At 48.6% G+C, this 17,881-nt stretch overlaps 1 protein-coding gene across 1 annotated transcript in view; it reads right to left on the bottom strand.

The window, feature by feature from the left end:
* LOC138522078 (streptococcal hemagglutinin-like) overlaps positions 1-17,881 on the bottom strand; it is a 97,071-nt gene that overhangs the window by 5,150 nt on the left and 74,040 nt on the right. The window contains exon 3 of the mRNA XM_069635316.1: positions 12,114-12,220. Coding sequence (XP_069491417.1) covers positions 12,114-12,220 — 107 coding nt within the window. The remainder of the gene's footprint in view (positions 1-12,113; positions 12,221-17,881) is intronic.

The following is a 17,881-nucleotide window of genomic DNA, read 5'->3' as shown; positions in this document are numbered from 1 at the left end:
TCCACTGTGAGTGTATGGGTGGATCTAGGCATTGAGGGGGCTTGCTGCACACTAAGGGCTTCAGTGTGTGTGTATGGGTGTATCTAGGCATTGAGTGGGGTTGCTGCACACTCAGGGCTCCATTGTGAGTCTATGGGTTATTTAGAAATTCAGGAGGTTGCTGTACACTCAGAGCTCCATTGTGAGTATATGGGTTATTTAGATATTGAGGGGGGTTGCTGTACACTCAGAGCTCCATTGTGAACCTATGGGTTATTTAGACATTGAGGGGGGTTGCTGCACACTCATGGCTCCACTGTGAGTGTATGGGTGTATCCAGACATTGAGGGTTGGTGCACACCCAGGGCTCAACTGTGAGTCTATAGAGTCATCTAGACATTGAGGGGTTGCTGCACACTCAGGGCTCCACTGTGAGTCTATGGGTTATTTAGATATTGAGGGTGGTTGCTGCACACTCAGGGCTCCATTGTGAGTCTATGGGTTATTTAGACATTGAGGGGGGTTGCTGTACACTCAGATCTCCATTGCGAGTCTATGGGTTATTTAGACATTGAGGGGGTTGCTGTACACTCAGAGGTCCATTGTGAACCTATGGGTTATTTAGACATTGAGGGGGGTTGCTGCACACTCAGGGCTCCACTGTGAGTTTATGGGTGTGTCTAGACATTGAGGGGGATTGCTGCACACTCAGGGCTCCACTGTGAGTGTATGGGTGGATCTAGGCATTGAGGGGGCTTGCTGCACACTAAGGGCTTCAGTGTGTGTGTATGGGTGTATCTAGGCATTGAGTGGGGTTGCTGCACACTCAGGCTCCGCTGTGAGTATATGGGGTTCATCTAGACATCGAGGGGGTTGCTGTACGCCCAGGGCTCCACTGTGAGTCTATGGGTGTATCAAGACATTGAGGGGGTTGCTGTACACTCAGGGCTTCAATGTGAGTATATGGGGTTTATCTAGACATTGAGTGGGGTCGCTGCACCCTAAGGTTGAGCTGTGAGTATATGGTGTTCATCTAGACATTGAGGGGGGTTGCTTTACACTCAGGGCTCCATTGTGAGTCTATGGGTTTATTTAGACATTGAGGGGGGTTGCTGCACCCTCAGGGCTCCACTGTGAGTATATGGGGTTTATCTAGACTTTGCGGGGGGTTGTTGCACACTCAGGCTGCGCAGTGAGTGTAGGGGTTTATCTAGACATTGAGGGGTTGCTGGACACTCAGGCTTCGCTGTGAGTCTATGGGTTTATCTAGACATTGAGTGGGGTTGCTGCACACTCAGGCTCCGCTGTGAGTATATGGGGTTTATCTAGACATTGAGGGGGGTTGCTGTACACTCAGGGATCCACTGTGAGTCTATGGGTTATTTAGACATTGAGGGGGGTTGCTGTACACTCAGCGCTCCACTGTGATTCTATGGGGTTCTTTAGACATTGAGTAGGGTTGCTGCATTTTCAGGGCTCCACTGTTAGTCTATTGGTTTATCCAGACATTGAGGGGTGTTGCTGCACACTCAGGCTCTGCTGTGAGTGTATGGGTGCATCTAGACAAGCGCCACGATGCCTTCAGGCTGTTGCACGCTCTACAAATATGAATAAATAAATAAATACATAGACATTGAGGGGTTGCTGGACACTCAGGCTCCACTGTGTGTGTATGGGTGTATCTAGACATTGAGGGGGGTTGCTGTACACTCAGGCTCCGCTGTGAGTATATGGGGTTCATCTAGACATCGAGGGGGTTGCTGTACACCCAGGGCTCCACTGTGAGTCTATGGGTGTATCAAGACATTGAGGGGGTTGCTGTACACTCAGGGCTTCAATGTGAGTATATGGGGTTTATCTAGACATTGAGTGGGGTCGCTGCACCCTAAGGTTGAGCTGTGAGTATATGGTGTTTATCTAGACATTGAGGGGGGTTGCTTTACACTTAGGGCTCCATTGTGAGTCTATGGGTTTATTTAGACATTGAGGGGGGTTGCTGCACCCTCAGGGCTCCACTGTGAGTATATGGGGTTTATCTAGACTTTGCGGGGGGTTGTTGCACACTCAGGCTGCGCAGTGAGTGTAGGGGTTTATCTAGACATTGAGGGGTTGCTGGACACTCAGGCTTCGCTGTGAGTCTATGGGTTTATCTAGACATTGAGTGGGGTTGCTGCACACTCAGGCTCCGCTGTGAGTATATGGGGTTTATCTAGACATTGAGGGGGGTTGCTGTACACTCAGGGATCCACTGTGAGTCTATGGGTTATTTAGACATTGAGGGGGGTTGCTGTACACTCAGCGCTCCACTGTGATTCTATGGGGTTCTTTAGACATTGAGTAGGGTTGCTGCATTTTCAGGGCTCCACTGTTAGTCTATTGGTTTATCCAGACATTGAGGGGTGTTGCTGCACACTCAGGCTCTGCTGTGAGTGTATGGGTGCATCTAGACAAGCGCCACGATGCCTTCAGGCTGTTGCACGCTCTACAAATATGAATAAATAAATAAATACATAGACATTGAGGGGTTGCTGGACACTCAGGCTGCACTGTGTGTGTATGGGTGTATCTAGACATTGAGGGGGGTTGCTGTACACTCAGGGCTCCACTGTGAGTCTATGGGTTTATTTAGACATTGAGGGGGGTTGCTGCACACTCAGGCTCCGTTGTGAGTGTATGGGATGTATCTATACACTAACCACTGTGTCTATGTGTGCATGTTTTGGTGGATCCTTGGATGGGTTCTCAACTAACCACTGTGTCTATGTGTGCATGTTTTGGTGGATCCTTGGATGGGTTCTCGACTAACCACTGTGTCTGCGTATATTTTGGTGGATCCGTGGATGGGTTGAGTTGAGTTGAGTTGAGTTTATTATTTATATCGCGCGCCAGACCCGAGGGTAACCGGGCGCGTTGTTCAAGGATACTTTAAACTTTACAGGTTACATATGATTACAAATAGTGATTATACATAGTAGAAATTACATAATGCAGGCCATGGTATATACATGTAACATAATATAAGCAGGAAATATGCAGTAGGGAGAAAGAGGATATATAATTATGTACATAGTACGTTTGTAGAGCAGTGGTAATGGACTATCGGTCATTTTCTTTGATCCAATTGATACAGTTGGATCTGAAGAGAGCGTAGGATTGGGGGGATCTCAGGCCGGGCGGGAGGGAGTTCCAAAGCTGGGCAGCTTTGACCGGGAAGCTGTTTCCTCCGGCCGTACTTAGTTTGAATGGGGGTATCATTAACTGGTTAGAGTATGCTTCTCTGGTGGGTCTAGTGGAGATTTTTCTGTTGAATCTAGCGGCTAGGTATTTAGGTGCTAGATAGTTGATGCTTTTGAAGGTTAGAGAAGCTGTCTTAAGTTTGATTTTGTCCGCTGTGGAGAGCCAGTTAGATTGTCTTCTAGCTTCTGAAATATGCTCCCTTTTTGGAATTCCTAAGGCAGCCCTAAGGGCATTGTTTTGTAGTGTTTGAATCTTTTGCACCGTGTGTTTGTTGGCTCCTATATATAGAGCGTTACAATAGTCCAATTTCGACAGCACTAATGCTCGGGCAAGGGTTAGGCAGTTGGCAGTGGATAGGTATGGTTTTGCGGCTCTGATCAGCTTGCAGGTATATGCGGTGCTGGATGCCATTGCGCTCACCTGTTTGGTTAGGGAGAGGTGGGAATCAAGGTAGAACCCTAGTGTTTTTACCACTTTTGCCACCTTGATAGTGTTACCGTCTATGACGAAGGATGAGTATTCTTCTTTTAGTCTTTTGATGTTTTGTGTGTTCCCCAGTATGATGAGTTCAGTTTTGTCATCATTCAGGCATAGCCCGTGGGTGGCCATCCATGCCTGAATGATGAGATAAATCTTGTTCACCAAGGCCAAATCTTGTTCATAATCCCCTGAGAGTGGTATGAGAATCTGAGTGTCATCCGCATAGTTAGTGTAGGTGACACCCAGATTATCTAGATCATCGAACAAGGGCTTCGTGAAGATGTTGTACATAGTGGGGGAGACACAAGAACCTTGTGGGACTCCACATGTGATGGATACTGGGTCTGCAGCAGCAGAAGTAGAGAAGACTCTCATAGTTCTACCGGTTAGGAAAGATTTGATCCATGCGATGGCATGCGTGGAGAAGTGGGCAGCTGTTTCTAGGTGGGTGCATAGCACTTCATGATCCACTAGGTCGAAGGCTGCGGAGAGGTCCAGTAAGAGGAGTAAGGCCATCTTTCCGGAATCTCTCAGCTCATCGACCTGAGTTTTAAGATCGATAAGTGCGGTTTCAGTTCCATGCTGAGGTCTAAAACCTGATTGTCTTGTGCCTAAAAGGTGGTGCAGCTCCAGGTGTTTTTGGATCTGCAGGTAGGCTACCCTGTCTAGGATTTTTAACAGGAACGGTACCGTTGTGATAGGCCTGTAGTTAGTCGGGATGGACGGGTCAAGTGTTTGTTTTTTTAGAAGGGGGAGGACCCAAGATTGCTTGAGGTTATCTGGAATAGTGCCTGAAGCAAAGGAGGCATTAATAAGCTTAGAAATGAATGGGGAGAGGTCTCTGGCCATGTCTTTTATTAGTTGGGCTGGGCATAGGTCGCCTCGGCAATTGGATGGCTTGAGTGAAAGTATTATCTTTTCGGTTTCAAGTATGGTTACTTTCGAGAAGTTAAATTTATGGTCTAGTTTAGTGCTAGTTGGTGGTTTGCCTCTTAGGTTAGTTGAGGGTGGAATATTCTGTTTCTTTATCTCAATTTTTGTTTGGAGTGTGGCAATTTTGTCATTTAGTGCTTTTTGGATGTTCGAGCACCATGTTTTATTTTTATCACAGTTATCCTGGACAGGAATAGGGTTTTCTAGTTCCTTTAGTATAAGGAATAGTTCCTTCGTACCAGATTTGGCCTGCAGTATTCTGTTGTTGAAGTTCTCTCTTTTTGCTTTCTTTATTTCATTTTTATAAATCTTGGAGGCATTGATGAGTGTAATTTTATTTGTCTCTGTTGGGGCTAGTCGCCAAGCAGATTCACATTTACGTTTTTCAAGTCTTAGAGATTTGAGGTGAGGAGTAAACCAGGTGTTTAGGTGGGCTTTGGGCTTACTCTTTCTGAGTTTCAGTGGGGCAATAGTATCTAGAGCTGTAGCCATAGAAGAGTTGAATTCATTTACTAGTGATGAGGTGTCCGATGAGTCAGGTAGAGAGTTTAGTCTGGGGAGGATGAGTGGTAGCAGTTTTTCTGTAGTTATACGTTTTTTGTTTCTGGTTGGCAGGGGGGGAGCCAGAACAATTTCAGTAGGTATGGTCAAGTTAACATTTAGGAGGAAGGTTATCAGTGCATGATCTGTCCAAATTTGTGGTTTGATGTCGACAATCGTAGTATTGCAGTTATAGTCAGCAACCCAGTCAAGTATACGGCCTTTTTCGTGTGTGGGTTGTAGGATTTTTTGGGAGAAGCCTAGTTCTGAGATGATATTAGTGACATTAGTTGCTTGCAGGTCTTTAGGGTCGTTGTAGCCTAGGTTTAGGTCTCCCAGAAGGATAACTTGGGATGAAGTTTTTAGGTTGTTTGAGAGGATCGTGGAGATGTCCTCCTCGAACGTGCCAATAGGGCCAGGTGGTCTATAGATAAGGTGGATATTAATAGAATGAGAGGGAGATGCGAGAAGTTTAGCAGTTAATGATTCGCAGGAGTTAGTCGTTGAACTTGATTCAATTTTTAGGGTGAGATTATTTTTAGCAATAATAGCTAGGCCACCTCCTCGAGAGTTGACTCTATCTTCTCTAAGTATGGTGTAATTATGTGGTAGGGCAAGCATTATGGCAGGTCCTGCAGCTTGGTGCAGCCAAGTTTCTGTTATGGCGAGGATGTCATAGTCACCTATTTGAATGAGATCAGCAATTTCGGTCGCGTGTGCTATTAGTGACCTGGCATTAATAAGGGCGCACTTCAGTTGGAGGTTCGGCTTTGCTATGGCCTGGGTGGCATCATGAAGGCCAGGGGGTGGAGGGCTTATCATGAAGGCCAGGGGAAGGAGGGCTTATCATGAAGGCCAGGGGGTGGAGGGCTTATCATGAAGGCCAGGGGTTGGAGGGATTATGAAGGCCAGGGGATGGAGGGCTTATCATGAAGGCCAGGGGGTGGAGGGCTTATCATGAAGGCTAGGGGGTGGAGGGCTTATCATGAAGGCCAGGGGGTGGAGGGCTTATCTCGACTAACCACTGTGTCTATTGTGCATGTTTTGGTGGATCCTTGGAAGGGTTCTCGACTAACCACTGTGTCTATGTGTGCATGTTTTGGTGGATCCTTGGCCTGTGGCAGGTGACCTGGTGCTCCTTATTTAGGCTACCAGTGAATGGTGCCCCCTTCGATGTCTGAGGTGGGGCTTTTGGGGCACAATGTTTTTCCCGGGATGTTAAGTACTAATTGAGGGTGCTAATACAGCCTGTTCTAGGAGGGCATTAGGAAGAAAAATAGGGTTCCCTGTTCAGGCAGTTGGAATCAACCCTCCCTTCACCCCAGCCCACCACCGGCATGGTAGCGATGCAGCTCCTGGCAGAGTTGAAATGCCTTGAAGAAAATCACATCAACTCATTTCAGCCATGTTGTTTCTCCATATAGAAGTGGGGGTTAGCCCCAAAATCCAACCAAGCTGAAGCTCTGTGGGCAGAGCCTTCCCTTGACCAACAATCAGCATGCAAGCTCTCTTTACCAGCTCATGCTCTCCAGCACCGCCCCTCTCTCCTTCGAGGTAACCTAGAATTCCTTGACCCTCTAGACTTACCATTGAGCTGTGTAAATAACACACTTGTCTGATTGTAATTAAGCCACTGGTCCTGTTAGGCCAGCCCTCCACATGTGCTTGTGTAGAGTGATTTGCTGCAAGAGACTGGAAGGGGCTGGGGGTTATACTGTTTGCTGTTTCTCTGTTTCTACTTTGCTGGTCACTCCACAAAGGAGTGCACGTGGAAGGGCCTACGAGGTGAACCTGCTAGATCTCCATGGGGGCGGATAGGTGCACTGGGCATCACACACCCATTGTGGGCTCAGCAAATGAAACAGGACAATTCTGGGATTCATGTGGGCCTGAAAGCTTATGGTGAATGCTGGGGGTGGAGGGATTATCATGATGGCCAGGGGGTGGAGTGGAGGGCTTATCATGAAGGCCAGGGGAAGGAGGGCTTATCATGAAGGCCAGGGGGTGGAGGGCTTATCATGAAGGCCAGGGGGTGGAGGGCTTATCATGAAGGCCAGGGGGTGGAGGGCTTATCATGAAGGCCAGGGGGTGGAGGGCTTATCATGAAGGCCAGGGGGTGGAGGGCTTATCATGAAGGCCAGGGGGAAGGAGGGCTTATCATGAAGGCCAGGGGGAAGGAGGGTTTATCATGAAGGCCAGGGGGTGGAGGGCTTATCATGAAGGCCAAGGCCAGGGGGTGGAGGGCTTATCATGAAGGCCAGGGGGTGGAGGGCTTATCATGAAGGCCATGGGGTGGATGGCTTATCATGAAGGCCAGGGGTGGAGGGATCATCATGAAGGCCAGGGGGTGGAGGGCTTATCATGAAATCCAGGGGAAGGAGGGTTTATCATGAAGGCCAGGGGGTGGAGGGCTTATCATGAAGGCCAGGGGAAGGAGGGCTTATCATGAAGGCCAGGGGGTGGAGGGCTTATCATGAAGGCCAGGGGTTGGAGGGATTATGAAGGCCAGGGGATGGAGGGCTTATCATGAAGGCCAGGGGGTGGAGGGCTTATCATGAAGGCTAGGGGGTGGAGGGCTTATCATGAAGGCCAGGGGGTGGAGGGCTTATCATGAAATCCAGGGGGTGGAGGGATTATCATGAAGGCCAGGGGGTGGAGGGCTTATCGTGAAGGCCAGGGGGTGGAGGGCCTATCACGAAGGCCAGGGGTTGGAGGGCTTATCACGAAGGCCAGGGGGTGGAGGGCTTATCGTGAAGGCCAGGGGGTGGAGGGCTTATCACGAAGGCCAGGGGGTGGAGGGCTTATCATGAAGGCCAAGGGGTGGAGGGCTTATCGTGAAGGCCAGGGGGTGGAGGGCTTATCGTGAAGGCCAGGGGGTGGGGGGCTTATCATGAAGGCCAGGGGGTGGAGGGCTTATCATGAAGGCCAGGGGGTGGAGGGCTTATCGTGAAGGCCAGGGGGTGGAGGGCTTATCGTGAAGGCCAGGGGGTGGAGGGCTTATCGTGAAGGCCAGGGGGCGGAGGGCTTATCATGAAGGCCAGGGGATGGAGGGCTTATCATGAAGGCCAGGGGGCGGAGGGCTTATCATGAAGGCCAGGGGGTGGAGGGCTTATCATGAAGGCCAGGGGGCGGAGGGCTTATCATGAAGGCCAGGGGATGGAGGGATTATCATGAAGGCCAGGGGGCGGAGGGCTTATCATGAAGGCCAGGGGGTGGAGGGCTTATCATGAAGGCCAGGGGGTGGAGGGCTTATCATGAAGGCCAGGGGGTGGAGGGCTTATCATGAAGGCCAGGGGAAGGAGGGCTTATCATGAAGGCCAGGGTGTGGAGGGCTTATCATGAAGGCCAGGGGGTGGAGGGCTTATCATGAAGGCCAGGGGGTGGAGGGCTTATCATGGAGGCCAGGGGGTGAAGGGCTTATCATGAAGGCCAGGGGGTGGAGGGCTTATCATGAAGGCCAGGGGGTGGAGGGCTTATCATGAAGGCCAGGGGGTGGAGGGCTTATCATGAAGGCCAGGGGAAGGAGGGCTTATCATGAAGGCCAGGGTGTGGAGGGCTTATCATGAAGGCCAGGGGGTGGAGGGCTTATCATGAAGGCCAGGGGGTGGAGGGCTTATCATGAAGGCCAGGGGGTGAAGGGCTTATCATGAAGGCCAGGGGGTGGAGGGCTTATCATGAAATCCAGGGGAAGGAGGGTTTATCATGAAGGCCAGGGGGTGGAGGGCTTATCATGAAGGCCAGGGGAAGGAGGGCTTATCATGAAGGCCAGGGGGTGGAGGGCTTATCATGAAGGCCAGGGGTTGGAGGGATTATGAAGGCCAGGGGATGGAGGGCTTATCATGAAGGCCAGGGGGTGGAGGGCTTATCATGAAATCCAGGGGGAAAGAGGGCTTATCATGAAGGCCAGGGGGTGGAGGGTTTATCATGAAGGCCAGGGGGTGGAGGGCTTATCATGAAGGCCAGGGGGTGGAGGGCTTATCATGAAGGCCAGGGGGAAGGAGGGCTTATCATGAAGGCCAGGGGGTGGAGGGCTTATCATGAAGGCCAGGGGGTGGAGGGCTTATCATGAAGGCCAGGGGGTGGAGGGCTTATCATGAAGGCCAGGGGGTGGAGGGATTATCATGAATGCCAGGGGTGGAGGGCCTATCATGAAGGCCAGGGGGAAGGAGGGCTTATCATGAATGCCAGGGGGTGGAGGGCCTATCATGAAGGCCAGGGGGTGGGAGACTTATCATGAATTCTATGGGGTGGAAGGCTTATCATGAATGCCAAGGAGTGGAGGGCTTAGCATGAATGCCATGGGTCGAGGGGGCTTATTGTGAATGCCATTGGGGTAGAAGGCTTATCATGACTGCCATGGGGTGGAGCCCTTATCGTCAATGCCAAGGGATGGAGGGCTTATCGTGAATGTCAGGGGTGGTAGGCTTATCATGCTCGATAGCTTACTGGGCCCCCAGGGTGCCCTATACACATGACTTATCTTGAACATTAAAGGCCGTTTTTCCGACTAAGGGAGTTTCTATACCCGAAAGTTCTTTGACTTGTAGCTCAACCAGGTACGCCAGATTATCACCTTCCGACCTATGAGCCAGAAGCATGTTCGGCTCTGATCCATTGCAGGCCACAGTATCGCCATAAGCTGTTGGCTGTCGGGGATCATTTCTCCTGTAACATTGGCTGTTTCAAGCACTTTCTGAACCTACCCGAGTTGTCACGGCTAGACCCCTACTTTGCCGAGTTTGGAACCAAAACTACTACTACAGCCACGCCCAAGGAATATCTTTTTTCCTTCTACAACCCATCCCAAGACTTGTACGCCCCCACAAGAACCCTTTCAAGGTCTTGTTCGTTGCCCACGCATAAGTTGTATGCTGGATAGGAAGTCAATGTGAAACTCTTTCTGCTGAAGAAAGTTCTCTATATGTGACACCGATGAACTGAAACATGTCAAGACTCTCGGTCTCTTTATACTAACAGAGTCACACAACTGGCATTGTTTGTTAAGAGATTAACCTATGCAGACAGTGAATCGCAACTGTGCACGTTCTTATTCCACAATTGAATTTTAGCCCTTTGCAGGCTTCATGTTGTTACATTCCTATGTTTTTGAAATACCAGTTATATTACCCATATCTTCATCGCTGATTTATATATATGTTGATTTAATACTCGTTTTACTCATGTCCTAATTTATTAAAACATTTTTTATATTGTATATTACTAGTTTTTTTACTAGACCTGTCACTGCTTGTTCTATTTCCTTAATACTTAATGTCTATCCTATCCCGGATTAGATAGAATGGACACTAGTTACGTGGTGTTTTTCCAGTATCCACTGGGATTCCTCTCATATCCTTTGGTAGGCTTATCATAGGCTTATTGTGAATACCATGGGGCAGAAGGCTTATCCTGAATGCCATGGGGTTGGGAGGGCTTATCATGAATGCCAAGGGGTGGAGGAATTATCGTGAATGCATTGGGGAGGAAGGCTTATCATGGATGCCACAGGAGTAGAAGGTTTATCATGAATGCCATGGGTGGAAGGCTTATCCTGAATGCCATGGGGTTGGGAGGGCTTATCATGAATGCCATGGGTGGAAGGCTTATCCTGAATGCCATGGGGTTGGGAGGGCTTATCATGAATGCCATGGGTGGAAGGCTTATCCTGAATGCCATGGGGGTGGGTGGGCTTATCATGAATGCCAAGGGTTGGAAGGTTTATCGTGAATGCCAAGGGGTGGAGGAATTATCGTGAATGCATTGGGGAGGAAGGCTTATCATGGATGCCACAGGAGTAGAAGGTTTATCATGAATGCCATGGGGTGGAGGGCTTATCCTGAATGCCATGAGGTGGAAGGCATATTGTGAATGCCAAGGGGGTGGAAGGCTTATCGTGAATACCATGGGGGTGGGTGGGCTTATCGTGAATGCCATGGGGTGGAAGGCTTATCCTGAATGCCATGGGGGATAGAAGGCTCATGATGGAGGCATGGGAGAGGAGGGCTTCTGATGAAAGCCATTTTATGGGGGCTTTTGGTGAAAGCTGAGTGGTCCGCATGGGGGTGAGGGGTTTATGGTGGGAGCAATGGAGATGTAAAACCTATCATGGAGGCGGAATGCTCTTCCTGGTGGCCATTGGGGTGGAACTCTTATGGTAAAAGCCCAGTAGATGGAAGGCTTATTGTCAATGAATGGGAATGGAAGGTTTATGATGACGGCCACGGGAAGAGAAGTCTTTTGGTGATGGCCATCAGAGGTGAAAAGCTTATGGTAAAGGCAACAGATGACCTATGGTGAATGCCACGGTGGCTGAGGACTCATCATGTAATCCATGGGGGCTGAAGTATTGTCATGAATGTGGTTGGGGCTAAAAGCCCTGGGGGCTGGATTCTTATCATGAAGCCCATACTGAAGGCAGCTCACAGTGAAAACCATGGTGTGAAAGCTTACCTCAGAGCTCAAGGGTCTGGAGGCTTACAGTGATGCCCGGGGCGGCTGAATGATTTCTCTGAGGGCTATGGAAACTGAATGGTTATTGAGAAGCCTGTGTGGCCTGAAGGTAGAATTGGATTTGAGTCTCGTGCAATCTGTAGGCCTAGCGTGACACTGGGGCAAGATGTAGGCTTACTCTGATGCTTGTGGAAGCTGACTGCTTACCATGAACACCTGCGTGTGATTGCCTACCTGACACCCCTGGAGGCTGAAGGCTTACCAAGAACCCCATGGAGGTTGAAGGCTTGCCAAGACTCTCGTGGAGGCTGAAGGATTCACCTTACTCCTGTGGAGGCTGAAGGCATATTATGAAACCCGTGGAGGCTTCAGGCTTGCCCAGACACTTATGGAGAATTAAGGCTTAGTAAGATCCCCATGTAGACTGAAGGCTTTCCCTGACTCCAATGGAGGCTGATGGCTTCCCAGGACCCAAGTGTAGGCTGAAGACTTACCGAGAAGGAGCAGATCAATAAGAGCATCAGGGCGGCAACAGCAGTCAGAGAGATGAGGATGACGCCCCACGCTGGGACGTCATTGTGTTTTCTTGAATCAGGCTTGGCTGTTGGAAGAGGAGAAAGTGGTGAGTGATTCAGCAAGGTATGAGTATGCATTTACCTATCCGTGCCTCTCTCTTCCGCTCCATCCATCCATTTCTCCAACCACACTCTGCTACTACATAGATCCTATCAGCTTGCCCCTTCAACCCCATCTGTGATCCCTGTTTCAACCATCAGTTTTCTCATAAAAGTCTATCAATCTCTTCAACCATCAGTTCCTACACTCAGTCTTCCCATAACCTGCCTCTCCAATTATGCATCTATTCATCCATGCACTACTGAACCATCTCTGCAACCATCCATGACTTTATGAAACCCTGCCATCGTCCGTCCGTCCGTCCATCCATCCATCCATCCATCCATCCATCCATCCATCCATCCATCCATATACCCACCCTTCCATTTGCCCATCCATTCATTCATCTATCCATCCATCCAGCCATCAATCTATCCAATCCCATTCATCCATCCAATCCCATCCATCCATCCATCCATCCATCCATCCATCCATCCATCCAATCCTATCCATCCATCCGCCAATTCATCCATCTGTCCATCTGGCCACCCACCCGTCCATCCATCTCCTCATCCACCCATCGATGCATGCATCCATCCATCCATCCATCCATCCATCCATCCATCCATCCATCCATCCATCCATCCATCCATCCATTTGTCCATCAATACATTATTGCGATGTATGTTCAGACCACCGTCCCTCCTATACAATTTAGATTGCGGAAAATATATTAAAACTTGGAGATGAAAATGAGACAGTGTAGCGGTAGGAGGGTGTGTTATGGGTGGAGACAATTGGTGAGAGTGGGAAATCACTTACCAAGGAATTAACCAGTAGTGTTGCAATCGAACTATGTAGGATATAGTATGTATATAGACAATAGTCATAACACGAACTAACACTGTGTTTACAAGAGGGCCTGAATCCTCATAGGCTGTGTTTTTGCATGAAATACAGAACAACAAGGCCCTATCCCTCGCTTCACTATTGCATCCTGATTGCCAGGCGTGGCAAAGAACGCCAATATACCCCCACATCAGTTAGGCCTTTGAACCAATTAAGCAGGAATGAGTGAAGCCGAAGAAGTGAAGGACTGAGGCCTAGTACCAAGGTCGTATTCCTAGGAGTGAAGGCAGAGGTCTTGGGATTCCAAAACACGAACCAAGATTTAAGACAATGGTGCTCCCTAGAATGAGGGTCACTCTATTTGAAATACCAGATGTGCAGGGAAATGGGCTCTAAAGCCTTTGTGAGCTGGATTGATTAGTGGGACACTAAGTTTACTCTCGGGGAGGGGAACAGATAAAGGGAAAACAGGGAACAACATGATCTGTGTTTTGTACCAAGGAGACCTAAGAATGATGCCCATATAGTGGGGAGGGCATGATGGGGGCACCAACGTGTCTGGGATGAGAAAAGGGCTGCTTTGTTCATAAGGACCAGGCTGACCTCGAAGTTGCCCACTGAGTTCACGGTGATAGCCAGGTGCTCGTCACGTCGCTAGGATCGAAGGTAGGGTGGTGCCAGTTGATGTTAACCAATTGCTTCACAGAATTTCATGATGGACCAGGACGTTACCCACATGTGGTGAAGATGAGAGAGTAGACAGAGGAACCAATTTGAGGTTGGGATATATGTAATTATTAGCATGTATATAGGCGGCAGCCAATGAGGGTGGGGGATTAAAACTCTATATTGAGTGCATCATGAGTGATGATTTTTAAGTTGATAACCTGAATTTTGTGCAAAAGACATCAGAGAGCTCTTTGGCAGTGGATATTTAATACCCTGTCACCTTATTCATTTGTATACAAAATAAAGCTCTTGTCTATCTTGAAAAAGGATGCACATAGCCTTTTTCACTAACGGGTTGCATTTTCTTGGTCTGATCGTTCTGAGTTGCCTAACATTTTGGTGACCCCAACGTGATCCCAGGGACCCCTGCAAAGACAGAGAATTCCTGGCCGCACATACAGAGGGGCCATGGCCACCTACAGGGACCTGTACCCCTTGTGCACAACTTTTGAGAGGTTTACCGGAGCCACGTTATCAGAATTCTTGTCTGTTCTTTGGAGTGGGGCATCGTCCCCGGATTGTGCAGGCCGTTGATGGGCACCGTGACAAAGGACTTCAGGTGAACACGCAGACGTAAGTGTACCCCTTTTTGGAGAAACATAAGGGAGGTATGAGTGGAGAGTATGAGTGTTGGGAAGTGTGAAGGAGCATGGGTATGCATATGTGATGTGTAGAGCTTGGATTAACGAAGTAAAAAACAACAGAATGTTGCATATATTTTTAATGAGGTTTTTATATTATGGTTTGTGGAGTAACAGAATCCTTTCCTTAGGTTATAGGGGAGAAGACAGCGCTGTATAATGGAAGAAAAGAGAATATGGATAGAGTTTCTGTATATTTAGTGGGCCTCTGATTTCTCTGTCCGGTACATAGGGGTGTGATGAGAAAAAAAAAGTAGTTGCGGTCGAGGCCCTTACAGGCCTAGGATCTACTCACCCGATATAATGGGGGCGTTTGAATGAAAAAGTAGAATTATTGTGATTTTATTGTTAGTGATTTCTTTGTGATATGGTTAGTGGTGGATAAAGTAGGGCCGATTGAAGTGTGATGTAGGAAGGGTGTAGGGGGCATGTGTATTTGCATGTGTGGGTGAAGAGGAGTGAGTGTGGGGTATAAGAAGGGAGTACGGGGGATACAGGTTGTTAGGGCAGGATAAGGGTATTGGCGATTTAGTAAAATTATCAACTGGGAAGGGCAGCTATCATGGGGCCAACAACCCCATTGGATTATATGTGCAAAGCCCTTCCATTGTATCGAGACATGATTCTTAAATACCATAGGGAATGGTGTGTGGAAACAAAGGGAGGAATGTTTAAGCCATGGCTGGACCAGGAGACAAATAATAGAGAGATACTAAGTGAAATGTATACATTTTTAACAGCTAAATAGAAGGGAAGAAATCAAAAAAATAGAAAAGAAGTATTGGAATTGTGGAAAATGGTGGCAGATTTGGACGATAGATTCACTGATTCTTCCAAAGCAGTATGTGAGGTGGTCACTTCGTGCAGTGTTATGACTGAGACAGCTACCATCCCTAGCACCCCTGTGGCCCCTATGGAAATGGACAGGTGTCCTCCGTTAGGATGCTACCCTACACGTGTCATGTTAGGATACTCAAATTCCATGTATGCCCCATTGCCCACCATGCCACCTCTGCCACCCACATCGGTGCACTATCAAAATCTTCCCAATCCCACAGCGTCAGTAGCTGGGAGGGGTAAAGGGCCAGAGGGAGATGACACAAAAACACAAAAAGAGATGCTAGATGCATTAAGAAAGGTGGAGGGCGAGTTTGCGTGACTAAAATTAGAATGACGGGATGGACAGCCGACGCGCATAGGTGTGGACAAATGGAGGGCGGTGGACAGTTTTTTTCCATATAGATAGCAGAGCTATCAGAGATATGCATATAGAAAAAGAACATGAAGATCGAAGAAAACGAGAGGGGGTTTTGGATTATGCAATGGCAAGGTCAGAGGAGGAGTATGATTATACACACGAGGGACAAGAGGAGTGGGATACAGTGAATGAAGTGGGAGGAGCAGAGCAGCCACTTGTAACATCCCCAAAGGTAGAACATTTATGGGTACCTAGGCTGCATAACAGGTTTGGATGAGTGGCAGCAGCTAAAAGATCGGCGATGGGAAAGAAGAAAGTTGGGAAGACGGTAGGAGCATAGTTCCCATTGCTGCACAAGGGCTGGGGAGAGCACAGTATATCCCTTCGGCACACATGGACAAAAATATCCTCATAAAGACGTTCCTGTCCCTCACAGCTGGAGCAGGAAAGTGGATATACGCATTTGAAAAGCACACAGCTGGGACTACTTTGGCTGTAGGGGATTTTGTTTGTGTCGATACTGGGAGATCAGGCTTACGATATATATGGGTTAAAGCAGGGTATCCGGGTATAAAGTTGGGTGATGATAGCCATGATGGACCCCATTTTAACATTAGGCCCCAAGTATGGGCGGCGGCACGACCTGCTTACCCAGACACACCTGATCTTCAGTCAATTATGCATCGAACTATGCACAATGATGAGGATCTTTCCCAATACATATTACACATACAAGAGATGTGGCGTGCGGACACAGGGGACTCATGGGTTCGAGCGATTCCATTTTCTATTTTGTGGTTAAAAGAGGCCTCCAGAAAGAAGTGCAGAAGTCACTTGACAAGATAGTGGGGATTGAGGCAAAAGGTTGGGTGGAAATTCAGTATATTATTCATCACTGCAAATGGTTGAAAGAAAAAAGAGAAGGGAATGGTGCAGCGAGTGCAAGCGGAGTAAGCAAAACTGGTTCAGAAAAAGTTAACAAAGGTCACATTGGAGGGGGCCATGGTAGCAGTCTACACATAAGGGTCGGCAGACCTTAGGGCGATCCAGGCAGATGTGCATGCAGCACCCGGGTAGGGAGGAGAAACCGGGTGGACAGGTGGGTACCAACTTCAATATCAAGGAGGATTTCCAGGGGGTTTCAACAGAGTAGAGGGGGATTTTCAAGTGCCGAAGAGGGTGAAGGGGTTTCGGAGGGATGGGACTGTGTGGAGGAGCAGGTGGAGCAGGCCAGTGTTGGACGTGTGGGCCATTTTTCAAGAAAATGCAGACGTAGACAGATGTATGCATATCCCCAACAACAGATGTACACTTATTCTCAGGGAGGTCCAGTTTCATATCCTCAGTCGTACCGACAGATGTCCCCAGCAGCCCTCTATGGTGTGCCAATGCCCCAGGCCTGCCTGCTCCCCCATCGTCTTTCCCGTTGTTATCCGCCCGGGTTCTAGAAATGGGCTGCCATATGAGGTACATCAGGGGCAGCAACAGGGCCTTCACATCCCAAGCAATAACACTGTTCAGAAGGGTATGGCGACCCAACACCAGGGAGCCACTGTGGTCAGAGGGAACCCATTCATTTTATCGGGGACAAATATGTACCCGGATTAGGACAGCCCACAAATAGCCTTAGCGTGTCCAGTTCTATCGGTCACTGCCAACCCAGAAGAGGAACCTTTGGTAGGCATGGATATAGCAAACAAACCATTTATATTTATGGTAGATACAGGTGCGACTAAATCATGCATTAGTGAGGGAGGATTCCCTTTATCGGGTGAGGTTATGGAAACACACGGCTTCTCTGGGGCCATTCAATCGGTTCCTTTTACAAAGAAATTACCCAACAAAATAGGGGTCAGAGAGGTGTGGTCCCCATTACTATATTCCACCACGACTCCAATCAATCTGTTGGTAAGGGATATCCAGAGTAAGCTAAACATGACCATCCCATTCACAGAAAGAGGTGTGGTGTGTTCCACACCTGGAATGTGTGCCGTGAGGATAATGTTGGCCTTGCATGCATTAGGCATTGAGTCTGTGGCAAGAGGCATACCAGTGGCCCCCGATTTGTTCCTAAATGCGATCACCATATTACTCAGTGCAGTGCCCCTTGATGGAAAACAACTACTGGTGAGTACCCTCCGAGTTTTTGTTCAGCCCGCCCAGCCTCAAGAGATAGTTGCAGGTACCATCTGCGAGAAATCAGAATGTGTCTCACCCACTAGTCCCCGGG

The sequence above is a fragment of the Ambystoma mexicanum genome, chromosome 13 (assembly GCF_040938575.1).
Source record: "Ambystoma mexicanum isolate Mex_15411 chromosome 13, UKY_AmexF1_1, whole genome shotgun sequence".
NCBI lineage: Eukaryota > Metazoa > Chordata > Amphibia > Caudata > Ambystomatidae > Ambystoma > Ambystoma mexicanum.
Note: the sequence above shows the minus strand (reverse complement) of the source record. Positions and strands in the feature narration are given on the sequence as shown.